Raw genomic sequence first — 12,383 nt, 5'->3', positions numbered from 1 at the left:
CCTCTAAGGGCATGGGGGCTTTGGGTTCTGAAGCAGCCCTGGGGAACCTTGTGACACACGGCACTGACTGGAGCTCACGCTCAGCTGTTCTCCGTGCTCACCTCTGTGTCTTCCCTGGAAGAACGCAGCAGGCGGGGGTCAGGCCTATGTGTGACCATGAAGGAGGCAGCTGAGAATTGAATGACATGTCTGGGAGTTAGGAAGTCCCTTGTCTTGGAGCCCAGAGTCCCGTTCTGAATGTAGAGGGTAGCCTGGAGTCACCTCTGGAGGAGAATCTGCTCTGTGACCAGATAATGGGCCGAGCTGTGGCCAACATACCAGCCGTGTGGCCTAGTGAGCACTGTCAGTCCCTCGCGGGGTTAACCTTGGGGCATGGCCAGCCCAGGAGCCCTGGGACACACACCACATGGGCTGCACCCCAGTGCCTGAGTCCCACATCTTCCGGGCACCTCTCAGATCCCTGCTTGGGGGACTAGAGAGGAGTGGTCATGGGAAAGCTTACTCCCATGCTTCCGACTCCAGCTTTTTTCCTCCACTTGCCCCCATCTTCTGCCTGTGTTTTCTTCAATCCTTATCTTTTGCAGAACTTTCTGAACGCCATTAATAGTCATAGTCTTGCCAGCTCTCACCAGCCTGTCACCCCCTGCAGACCCCTCTCCACCCCCTGGAGGCAGCTCTCTGTCTCCAACCACAGCTCTCCAGAGGCCCTTGTCCTTCATCCTTTGTTTTTCTCCCCCAGGTTATCCTGAAGGATCTAGAAGTGTTGGCAGAAATTGCTTCCTCCCCTGCAGGCCAGACAGATGACCCAGGCCCCCTGGATGGCCCTGACCTCCGGGTCAGCCACTCAGAGCTTCAGGTGCCCACCCCTGGCAGAGCCAACCTGCTGAATACTCCCGGTAAGTAATCCCCTTCTGGCTACATCCAGGGGCCCTGGGAATGCTGGTGCTGAGTGTGAGCGGTCAGAAATTTCCTCTGCTTTCTGAGAGGCAGGCAGACCTTGCCCTCCTGCTGCCTCCCCACCCCCGGAAGAGGCCCTCACATCCCCTTTTTCTCATCTTCGTGCTCCGTTCATACTTTTGAACCATCAGCTAAATATAAAACCGTCTGAATCAGCTGATTGTCTCTTTCGCTGGGGCAGCGTCTCCCCAGTCAGGAATCAGGGGGCTTTGGAGCCTAGGGTCTCACAGGTGGAAGACTAGGCAGCCATTTCCTTCCTCATCAGGGAGCTAAAAATAGCAAACAACATGGCAGGCAGCCCAGGCAAGAGAGGGGATGATTCAAACAGGATGTTTCTGGGCAGTCCTTGGACCTGAAGGTGGCCATGGTGTTCCTGGGGCTCACCCCTCGGGGTCCTTCCAAACGGCAGGAGGCTCTCCTCCCTAGGCCAGTGCAACTCCCAACTCCTCCCTCCCGGGCGGACGTCAGTTCCCTCCAGGGACGTGATCCTGGGAAATGCCAAGGATGCAAGTTGATAGGAAAGTCCCAGCAAATCTTGGGTGTTTGCCTGGGGTATGTCTTTGTCTCCTGAGTGGTTCTTGACATCCAGTTACAAGGTCCTAGATGGCTCCTCCTTTGATGCCAAAGCCAAAAGTCAAAAAGATTGAGGACCTTGCAGCGGCAGCTTCCGTCCTGCCACTCTAGCAGACTGCGCCCCCGGAGGCGCTCTGGTACCCTGTTCTGGGAACACCTGCTCAGCGGAGCCGCCGGGGCCCTGCTGGCCTGGCCATACCCCAGGGCAGCCAGGCCAAGTCACAGAAGGCTGGTGCACTAAAGACATCTCCCTGGTGACATGTGAAGTCAGGGGCTCCCTCAGCTCCTGCAATGGGGTGTCACATAGGACCCCAGGCTTCAGGCCAGTGCTGCTGCACGTGCTCTGCCTGCAACTGGTCCCAAGTATCCAGCTGTTTCTGCCTGAAGCAAGGAAAGGGGCTCTGGTGGCAGCGCAGTTTCCTTCTCCTGTTTCCCCAGGATGCAGCGGCTTCCTTGCCCAGGAGCCCAGTTTCCTCCAGGCAGTCAGCAGCAGAACGGACTGCAGAACAGTCCGTTCTCCATCCTGTGTCCCACGTCAGCACTCAGCACCCCTAAGTCCCTGGGACAGATGGCAAGAATGCCAGAGGTTGAGTGTGGGCACCAAGGCATGGTGTGGGGATGGGGTCTCAGTGAGAGGGCAGAGGAGCAGCCGCAAGGGGCTGAGGGTGAGAAGTGACTGCAAGAGGGGCAGAGCGAGCAGAAGGCATCCTGTGGGTTGGAGCCAGCCCTCAGATCTCCCTCCACAGGAAGCAGTTGTCCAGAAGGAATCTTCTCTCCTCCTCAGGGTGAGGGAGGCCAAACCTGAGGCAGCACAGCCTCGGGCAGGGGAAGGACACCTCCGTCTCAGTCTCCGGGACTCCCACATCTGTCCCTCTACCTCTAAGGTGTTTTTCCTCTTTCTCTGGGCACCAAGAAGTTGATGACTTCTTAAAGTGCTTACTCATTAGCGGAGGGATGTGCTGGCAAGTGGCCTGGGGCCCAGGTCTGCTGGAGTGGCCGGGGCGTGTGCCCCCGGGAGGCCCAGACCTTGGAGCTCCAGGAGCCCCCCCATCAGCCGCTGGGGAGCAGGAGCTGAAGGGAGCCTCAGACAGCTAGGTGCTCAGAACCCTGGCTCCTGGCCCTGCCGAGGTAGGTGGGCTGCTGACGGGGCTGAGGTGGTGAAGATTTGCCCCAGCTCACCAGGGCTGTCGGACTGGCTCACATCAGCCAGGGACTCACCCTGAATTCATAGAAAAACAACCAAGTGTGCCAGATGGAAGAAATTCCATCCTGGAAAGAACACTAAGGAAGTGCCTACAGTCAGTATCACTTCTTGCCTCAAGGATCCGCAGCACTGTGGGCCACCACGTGTGCTCAGCCTGAGACTCACATGTTCCCTGCAGAGAGTGTGGGAACCACACGTGCGTGCCTGCCCGCAGCTGGCACCAGATTTTTTAAGTGGGTCCATGATTTCAAAAGGTCAAGTTCAAACCAGTAAAGAGAAGAGCACAGGAAACCAGAGCTGGGCCGCATCCCCTCTCCTGCCTCAGCTGCCTTGGGGAAGGCACTGGCCAGGCACCAAGGATGTGGGGGGTGGCTGTTTGGGTCAGAAAGCACGCAGGAAGTGTGCAGTCATTCATCTGTGGGCTGCTCCTTCTCCCAGGGCTTCTCAGGCATGCAAGAGGGTCATTCTTTCTGTTTCCATCCGGGCATGCACGTGGACAGAGGCTACAAGCCAGCCCCTCTTCCTGTTTGGATTTGGCTTTCCTCTGGCTCTCTAGGGCACAGCTCTGAGAACTTACAGAGTGCTGTGCTATGTCCTTTTAGGATAGAGAGACCCCACCCCCGCAGTAAAGGGTCTTCCTGGAAAGCCAGGGAGGCAGGGAGTGGAGCAAAGATGAAATCCACGCGTTTGCAAGGAGCTCGATGGCCCAGCCTGCTCCCTGGGTCTGTAAACTCAAATGGTGCAGGTTTAGTGTGAGGGCTGGGGCAGCATCACCACCTGCGAAGCTGCCTGGGGGGCTTAAAGGCACCTTGGCTGCAGTCCCTGGGGCCTGCAGAGCTGCCCGCAGGGGGCGTTCCTCCCACCAGGCCTTGTGCAGACATCGCCTCCTCCAGTGCAGAGCGTGTGAGCAGAGCTGATGGTCTTGCTTCTCCCACCACCGCTTGGTTGCTGACCTTCGCAGAGCCCCAGGCCGGGACGAGGCTCACCTCGGGGGCATTCAGGAGGGGGCTGCCTGGGGTGGGCGGCCCCGAAGGAAGCCCGAGTCCTGCTGTCTCCTAATTGCGATTTGGTGAAATGAAATGGAAACAACCTCTTGGGTCTCCTCTGGGTGGGCAGCTATTGTGCATTCTCTGTCTGTCTCCACTCAGGGATGCCAGCCGAGGCCCCCTACACTCTGAGGAGAGGGGGTGATGAGCCCCCTTCAAGCCAAAGGCTCAGCAGAAGTAGGAGGCTTCCGGGATCAGTCTCTTATTTGAGACATGCTGGGCCCTCCTGGGCCCTGGATGTTCCTGCTGCAGGACAGGGAGCGGCCTTGGCCAGGCGCCACAGCAGTGTGGCTGTCTGAGGTCAGAGGTCAGCCCAGGACTGATGTTTGCCCCCAAAACCGGGTCTTCCCTTTCCTCTCCTTCCAGCCAAGCAGGCACATTCTTAATGGGATGACTGCTTACATCAGTGAGCCCTGTAGGGTTCTCTGGTCCAAGGTGGAGTTTGACCCTGGCTCTAAAAATGGGCAGAGATGAAATGTTCTGATTCCATTTCACTCCTTATCATCCTGGCTGGTGTGGCCAAATTCACAAACAAGTTCTAGAAGAAACCCAAGAAGCCATCCCTGGGCATTGTTCCCAGTGATAATGGTGACTATAACACATTTGTTAGGACCGGACGCTGTTGTCCAGTGTGTCACCTCACGGAAATTTGCTGTGGGTTAGTCCCTCGACTCCTCACGACAACTGTGAGAGAAAGCACTGTTGTCATTCTTACCTGGGAGGGGAAGGTTGTAGTAGGTGTTGGTGCAAACCCAGGAGCCCAGCCTGAGAGTCTCCTGTCGTCACCCCGACGCTTAGAGGAGAAAAGCACTTGGCCAGCCCTGAAAACTTCTACCACCCAAGGAGGGGAGCAGAGCAGTGGTGGCCAGGCCAGCAGTCCATGCTTCTCCTGTGGGGCGGTGGGCCACGGCCCCAGCGTGGCCTATCTCTGGAGGGTAGCCCTCCTCTGCACAGTGACTTCAGGGACCCCTTTCTGGCCTCAGCAACTCATGCCTTCTGCCTCCACTTCCTCCAGCCGCACCAGACGAGTTCCCAGCCCCAAAAGCCTTCTCTGTTGCTCTTGGAGCTTTAAAAGGCCTCCTTCCTACATAGTCTTCCAGATGGCTTGGGTGCCAGGGTCAGAAGGCTCTAAGTTGTACTCATCTCTGAATGCCCATAGCTGGGTGCCCAGGAGGGGTTAGTACCTTTCAGAGTCATTATCATGCTGGAAGGAGGGGATGCCAGACCCGGCCGCCCCGTCACCAGCACCATATCGAACATTCCCCTAGCACCATTGCGCAGGTCTTCGCTTGTGGCCAGGTGGACAGCCTAGCTCTCTGCAACACAGGCTCAGTCTCAGAGATGGCCCTCCGGCCTCTTCCTCCTGTGTCTCTCCAGTGCCGCCCTTGCCCCCACCCCCAGCAGCAGTCTTTCCTGGCGCCGCCCCTCTCTACTGCCCTGTCAGCTGGAAATTCCTCCAGGGCCCTGTCGTGGCCCATTAGCTTATCTCTTCCTCTGAAGCAGGCAGCTGGAAAGCCCCCCGGATGTGGGTGACTGCCCAGGGCTGAGGGCTCCCTGGCCTCAGCTGGGCTGGCTCACAGCAAAGAAGGTAACTGCCTCTTGGATCGAGTCCCAAGGGTGCCATTGCCACGACGTCTTCGCCACCCTTTTATCCATGTGGCCTTGGGGCCTGGGCCCTCCGATTCAGCAGGCTCCACGCCTCCCGAGACCCTGCTGCTTGGAGTCCGAGGCCTCCTTTTCTCCCAGCCCCTTGATTCCGTAAGGGAAGCTGCCCCTTCCCCACCTGCGTCCCTGGGTTCCGTGCCTCCTCCCAGTCATGCAGCCCCCGCCTCGGAGCAATCCCCGTGCCAGCCACTGTGTTAGGCTCCTTACCCCCATGGGGTTCCCAGTCAGGAACTGGCCCCAGAGAGGGCGTCACTTCCTCAAGCCTGCCCTGCCAGTCGGCCACAGGGCCTGGATCTGCCCCGGCCCCCCAGCCTTTCCTCCACACGCTCTGGGCGGCGGGGTCCAAATGCCCCCTGCCACGGGGGAGGGAGATGGGTGAGAGGCCGGGGAGCCAGCAGGGACCCCGCCGGCTCTGGGCCGGGCCACGAAGGCTTTTGCATCTGGTTTTGTTGAACTGTAAGTCGTTTTGCCTATTGAGGCCAGAGCTATTTTTATCCTGACATGTGAGGCTCCTTCGCGTCATAGCCACAAAACTCAATCTAAAGCATCCCAGGGAAGGCTGTTTGTGAGGCGCTGTGCGGATCCTCATGTCGCCACATCAGGTTTCACTTAGCACCATCTGCACGGCTGGCTCCCTGGCCGCCCACCCCACCCGCCTGGGTTTGTACTCCCAGCGCTCCCGACAGCATCTGTCTGCCCCTCGGCCAGCCAGCAGTCACGGGCACTTCCTGCCAGAGCCCGCTTGTCCAGACTTCTCCAACGAGGAGTGCCAGGCGGGCGGCATTCAGCTCCGGGGCCGGTCCTCGGCGGGATCGGGGAATGGAGACCCCGCGCTCCCAGGCCCCCTGAAGAGTGTGCCTCTCGGGAGACCCGAGGCCCGCTTGTCCCCACGCCCCGCCTTGCTGGGCCCCAGCCAGAACAGCTGGCACCCCGTCTTTAGCGGGCCCGCAAGGCTGTCGTCAGCAGTGCCGCCGAGCAAAAGCCTCCCGGCCCTGGTGGCCCCGTAGCTCCTCGGGGCACAGTGTTGGGGCGCCTGCCGGGAGCTGCGTGCTGGGCTCCCGTCCAGGCTCTGCCTCCTCCTAAAGGACCAGCGGCACCTGGCCCAGGGCCCCACCCTGTGGGAGAGCCCAGCAGAGGTGGCTTTTGTGGGGAAAAAGAGGCTGGTTGCCCGCCCAGCTGTGGAGGCTGAGAAGAGTGAGCGTCAGAGGCGGGAGAGGCGGCCGTGGGGCGCTGTGCGCTCCGCGGGGAGGAGCGGGCTGCAGCTGGGCAGACATGAGTTCAGCCCAGAGAGGCCGTCATTCCTCGTAGTAACACTTCCCGGCATGAGTCTGCCGTCTCTCCGCCCCACCACCTCCTCCCTCGCCTGCAGCTCTGATTCTCGCAGGTTCTGTCTCAAGCCAGCTGGGCCTGAGGGGCTGGTTCCTCAGAAAAGTGGCTGACGGGCCAGTGGGAAATGGAGGCTGGGAGAGACCAAGGAGGCCCTCACCCTGTCCATGGGGAGCCCCCAGGGGACCCTGTCCTCCAGCGACCCACCCAGGAAGGGTTTCCTGCCCTTGCCCAGACCTGCCCTCTCGACACAGTCGGGCCAGGATTGCAGGGAGCTTTCCAGGCTCCTCCTCGAGAGAGCCCGTTCTGGCGGCGCGGAGCCTGAGGGACAAAGGTCCCTGCCCAGCAGCTGCAGGCCCCGGCAGCTCCCTGACACTCCCATCAGCCGGGTCTGGCTCTGAGGCCGGCGCCAGGCCCCCACTCAGTTTGCACCCAGCCTCCTGCTCTCCGTGGTCTTTACACGGGAGCGCCGGGAGGGCTGAGCTGTGGAAGCTTTCCCAGCAGCCACCGCGCTGTGAGAACGTGAGTCATCCGCCGGGGCTTCTCCCAGATGTCTCTCTGCTCCTCTCCCTCCTGCTAGGGGGCCGCGGCTCCGGGGGCTGCCATGCGGGCCTGGACACTGAACCTTAATCGTGTTAATCGTGTGGCCCGGAGGGGCTTTGACTAAGACCAGGATGTGTTCAGAGCAGCTCCAAGCCTTCTCTCCTACCATCTCAGGCCAGCTGTCAGCCGAGAGGCGGGCAGATCTCCCTCCCTAAATGTGGGGCTGGGGCTAGGGAGAGCCACAGGTGATCCCATCTTCTCACAGCCTGCCTGCCTCCCAGCAGAGCCCTGGGAAACTGTCCCAGATCTGAAGTCTCCGCTCAAGAGACTCCAGACTGTCCGCAGCCCTCAGTCGTCTATTCCAAGAGGGAGAGACGGGCACAGTCTGCCCCTTGCTATGCCCCGGTTCTGGCGTGTTTGCTAATAGCAGCAGCCCCCGTTCACTGAGCACGGACTGTGCGGCAGGCCCCGGGCCCGGTGCATCACATGTTTTGTCTCATTAAAAGGGTCTCTTACACTCCAAGGTGTGCCTGGCTGGCTCAGTCTCTTGATCTCATGAGTTCAAGCCCCACCTCGGGCTTAAAGATTACTTAATTTAAAAAAAAAATTCTTTGAATGGAAGGAAAGGGGTTCTTATTGGCCCCACCTTACAAATGAAGAAACTGAGGGTTTGGGGAGAGACTTGCCCAGAGTTGGACAGCTAGTAAGAGGCAGACATCTGATCTGAACCAGGTCTCATGGACTCCAAAGCCTTGCTCTAGAACACCATGCTCCATGTTTCTGCCTGCCCGAGATACCCAGCTCCTTGGAAATGGAGACGGTAACCCACATTGTGGAAGATTTCTTTATGGTCACTCGCTGTTTGGGTCCCTTTGTCCTTTGGAATATGTTGGAACCTAAATGGCCCTGAGCCTGGAAGTGATGGAGGTTGGGGCTGCACATACAGAAGCAAAAAGGGGACAGGGACACAGGAGCCCTCACAGATGAGCACGGAGAAGGTTCCAGTTCACACACGCAGCCGGCGTTGGGGGTGTGCAGCCAGGCCACCACGGAGGCAGTGCGGGGACGGGGAGGAGGGGCTCTGGCAGCCGCATCTGCAGCCACCTCTTCAGAGATCAGCCCCAGCTGGGCCCGGGGTAATTCGATCTGTAAGAATGTGACACTTGATTCTGCAAACAGTCCCTCTGGGCCAGGGAGCAGAGACTGTTTGCCATTCCAGAGTCACTCAGGACCTCCCAGGCCAGGCTGTTCTGGGCAGGGACCCAGAACAACGAACTGCAAACATCAAGAAGTTCAATGAGGTCTGCCCTCGTGTTGGACTTCTTACTCAAGGCTTGCCCCTTGCACACAGTCGCAGGGGCTGTCCAGGAGGCTCTCCGGAGAAAGGACAATAGTTTGAAGGTATGGTTCCTAGTAAGGAATCCTCACAGAGTAATTCACAGCTGGGAAAAACAAAACAGAAAGGCACCTCTTCCCGTTCCCAGCCACACCGTGCAAGGACATCAGGGAAGTCTGAATTGAGCAAAAAGCTCCTGAAAGGAGGGTTTTACTGCTTCTGGCCACTGGCATCTTGTGAAGTCAGTCCGTGGGGTGCCTCTGTAGGCCTTGCTTCTGGTCCTGTGGATGGTTCCGTACATTCATGTTTTATGTGTGGGGCTGATGCTTCTGGGACCCAAAAGACCCTCACAGCCAAGCTTGGTTCCCTGTTGTACACAGGTATGTGGCCATCCTCTCCCTGTTCTGGGCAGGAAGTCAGGACTTCAGGGCCAGAGAGAGGCCAGCCTGGCACATAATGGCTCACATGTCTCTGCTGGCCACCGTGCTTGCCCTGGTGTCCTCCCTGAGCTCCCAGAGGGCTGCAGCCAGGTGCTTCCTCCGCAGCTTCTGCCAGTGCCACTGTCTCTGTGTCCTCCGTCTTGGCAGGGCCTTCATTCCAGGCTTCTGCCCCTTGTTTAGGAACATACCGCCCACTAACCTGCTAACCCCAAACTGCCCCAACACCAACACCCAAGTGATGGGCAACACGGCAGAGCTGTTGAAACCAGCTGCGTGGACTCCGAGGCCACCACTCGTCAGCTCTGTGACTTCGGATAGTCCTCAGCCTAATTAACAGTTTCTCCACCTGTAGAATGAGAAGAGTAGTAGCCCGTATTTTCGAGGATTATTTTGAGGTTTAATCAGATGCTATGTGTGAAGGCTTTAGACATGCATAGCACGTAATAAGTCCCTGGTAAATGGTAGCTCTTGGTTGCCTACAAAGATACCATGTTGGGGTGGGCACCTGGATGGCTCAGTGGGTTAAGCCTCTGCCTTCAGCTCGGGTCATGATTTCAGGGTCCTGGTATCAAGCCCCGTGTCGGGCTCCCTGCTCAGCGGGGAGCCTGCTTCCCCCTCTCTCTCTGCCTGCTTCCCCCTCTCTCTCTGCCTGCTCTCTGCCCACTTGTGATTTCTCCCTCTATCAAATAGATAAATGAAATCTATCTGCCTACTCATGATCTCTCTCTCTCTGTCAAATAAATAAATAAAATCTTTAAAAAAAAAAAAAGATACCATGTTGGGGTGGGTGCCTGGGTGGCTCAGTGGGTTGAGCCTCTGCCTTCGGCTCAGGTCCTGATCTCAGTGTCCTGGGATCTAGTCTCGCATCGGGCTCTCTGCTCAGCAGGGAGCCTGCTTCCTGCTCTCTCTCTGCCTACTTGTGATCTCTCTCTGTCAAATAAACAAATAAATTCTAAAAAAAAAAAAAAGCCTCTGCCTTCGGCTCAGGTCATGAGATCTCAGGGTCCTGGGATCAAGGCCCACATCAGGCTCTCTGCTCAGCGGGGAGCCTGCTTCTCCCTCTCTCTCTGCCTGCTCTCTGCCCACTTGTGATTTCTCCCTCTATCAAATAGATAAATGAAATCTTTAAAAAAAAAAAAAAAAAGATACCATGTTGGGGAGATACTGGTCAAAGGGTATAAACTTCCAGTTAGAGTTTAATAAGTTCTGGTCATCTAACATACAAAACAGTGATGATAGTTAATATTACTATAGTATATACTTGAAAGTTGTTGAGACAGTTGATGGTAAATGTTCTCACAAAACAAAAAAAAAGGTAATTATGTGCAATAAGGAAGGTATTGACTGACTCCAGAGCGCTGTGGTGTCCTTTTTTTGCAATGTGTCCAGGTATGAAATCCACACGTTGTACACCTTGAACTTATATAATGGTATAGGCAATGCTATCTCAATAAAGCTAGAAAAAATACAATGTGAAAAAGCATCAGGGCAGCTGGCTGGCTTAGTTGGAAGAGCATGTGACTCTTGATCTCAGGGTCATGAGTTTGAGCCCCACCTTGTGGATAGAGATTACTTAAATAAATAAATAAACTCCAAAAAAACTTCTTGAAAAAAAAAATAAAGCACCTATAAAGTAAAAAGAAAGAAGATACCATGTTATACTAAGACAATTAGGTATCCATCCCCATGCAAAAGAATTTGGACATCTTCCTCACACCATATACAAAAGTTAAAGTAGATGAGAGACCTAAGTATAAGAGCTATATTTTTTTAAAAAACAGTTCTTAGGAGGCATATCAGTAAATCTATATGACCTTGGGATAGGTAATACTTTCTAGATATGGCACCAAAAGCACAAGCAACCAAAAAAAAAAAAATTGGACTTTATCAGAATTTAAAATCCTGTGCTTCAAAGGACACCATGGAGGAAATTAGAAGGAAAAAAAAAAAAAGAATGGAGGAAGATATCTGCAAATCATACATTTGGTAAGAGACATGTATCTAGAACTCTTACAACTCTGCAATAAAAAGACAAATAACCCAGGGGCGCCTGGGTGACTCAGTGAGTTAAAGCCTCTGCCTTCGGCTCAGGTCATGATCCCAGGGTCCTGGAATTGGGCCCCACGTCGGGCTCTTTGCTCAGCGGGGAGCCTGCTTCCTCCTCTCTCTCTCTCTCTGCCTACTTCTGATCTCTGTCAAATAAATAAATAAATAAAATCTTAAAAAAAAAAAAAAAAAAGACAACCCAATTTTAAAATGGGCAAAGGACTTGTATAGACATTTCTCCAAAGATCTGCAAGAACCAGTAAGCCCGTAAAAAGATGCTCAGTGTCATTAGTCATCAGGAAAATGGAAATCAAACCCGCAATGAGACACTTCCCATCCACGAGGATGGCTCTAATCAAAAGACAGGTAATAACAAGTGTTGGCAAGAATGTGAGAAAATTGGAATCTCACACTCCACTGGTGGGAATGTAAAACGATCTAGCCCTTACGGAAAACGGTCTGGCAGTTCCTTAACAGTTACATATAGAGTAACCACGTGATTCAGAAATTCCACTCCTGGGTATACAAAAGAAATGAAAACGTGTTTACACAAAAATTTATGCATGAATATCCACAGCAGCATTATCCTTTTTTTTTTAAATTAAGTAAACTCTACACCCAATGAGGGGCTCGAACTCATGACCCCAAGATAAAGAGTCACATGCTCTACCGACCGAGGCAGCCAGGCGCCCCACGCCATTATTCTTAATAGCCAAAAAGTGGGAACAACCAAATATCCAGCAACTGATGAATGGATAAAATATGGTATATCCAGGGGCCCCTGGGTGGCTCAGAGGGTTAGGGCCTCAGCCTTTGGCTCGGGTCATGATCCCAGGGTCCTGGGATCGAGCCCCACATCGGGCTCTCTCCTTGGCGGGGAGGCTGCTTCCTCCTCTCTCTCTCTGCCTGCCTCTCTGCCTACTTGTGATCTCTCTGTGTCGAAAAAATAAATAAAATATTTAAAAAAATATATGGTATATCCATACAATGAAGTATTATCCAACCACAAAAATGAATACAAAGTGGATACGTACCATAATGTGGATGAACCTTGAAAACACTCCGAGTCAAAGAAGCTGCCTACTCTCTGATTCCGTTAGTACAAAATTTCCTGAAGAGGCAAATCCAGAGACAGAAAGTAGATTAATGATTGCCAGGAGCTGGAGGAGGGGAGGATGGGGAGTGGCAGCTAATGGGTACGAGGTTTCTTTTTGGGTAATGTTTTGGAATTCGTGGTGAGCGATGCA

At 55.0% G+C, this 12,383-nt stretch overlaps 1 protein-coding gene across 1 annotated transcript in view; it reads left to right on the top strand.

The window, feature by feature from the left end:
* The window catches only part of VAC14 (VAC14 component of PIKFYVE complex), a 100,422-nt gene that overhangs the window by 47,730 nt on the left and 40,309 nt on the right, over nt 1–12,383 (top strand). The window contains exon 13 of the mRNA XM_080828141.1: nt 740–896. Coding sequence (XP_080684267.1) covers nt 740–896 — 157 coding nt within the window. The remainder of the gene's footprint in view (nt 1–739; nt 897–12,383) is intronic.

The sequence above is a fragment of the Martes martes genome (assembly GCF_963455335.1).
Source record: "Martes martes genome assembly, chromosome: 17".
NCBI classification, from domain to species: Eukaryota; Metazoa; Chordata; class Mammalia; order Carnivora; family Mustelidae; genus Martes; species Martes martes.
Note: the sequence above shows the minus strand (reverse complement) of the source record. Positions and strands in the feature narration are given on the sequence as shown.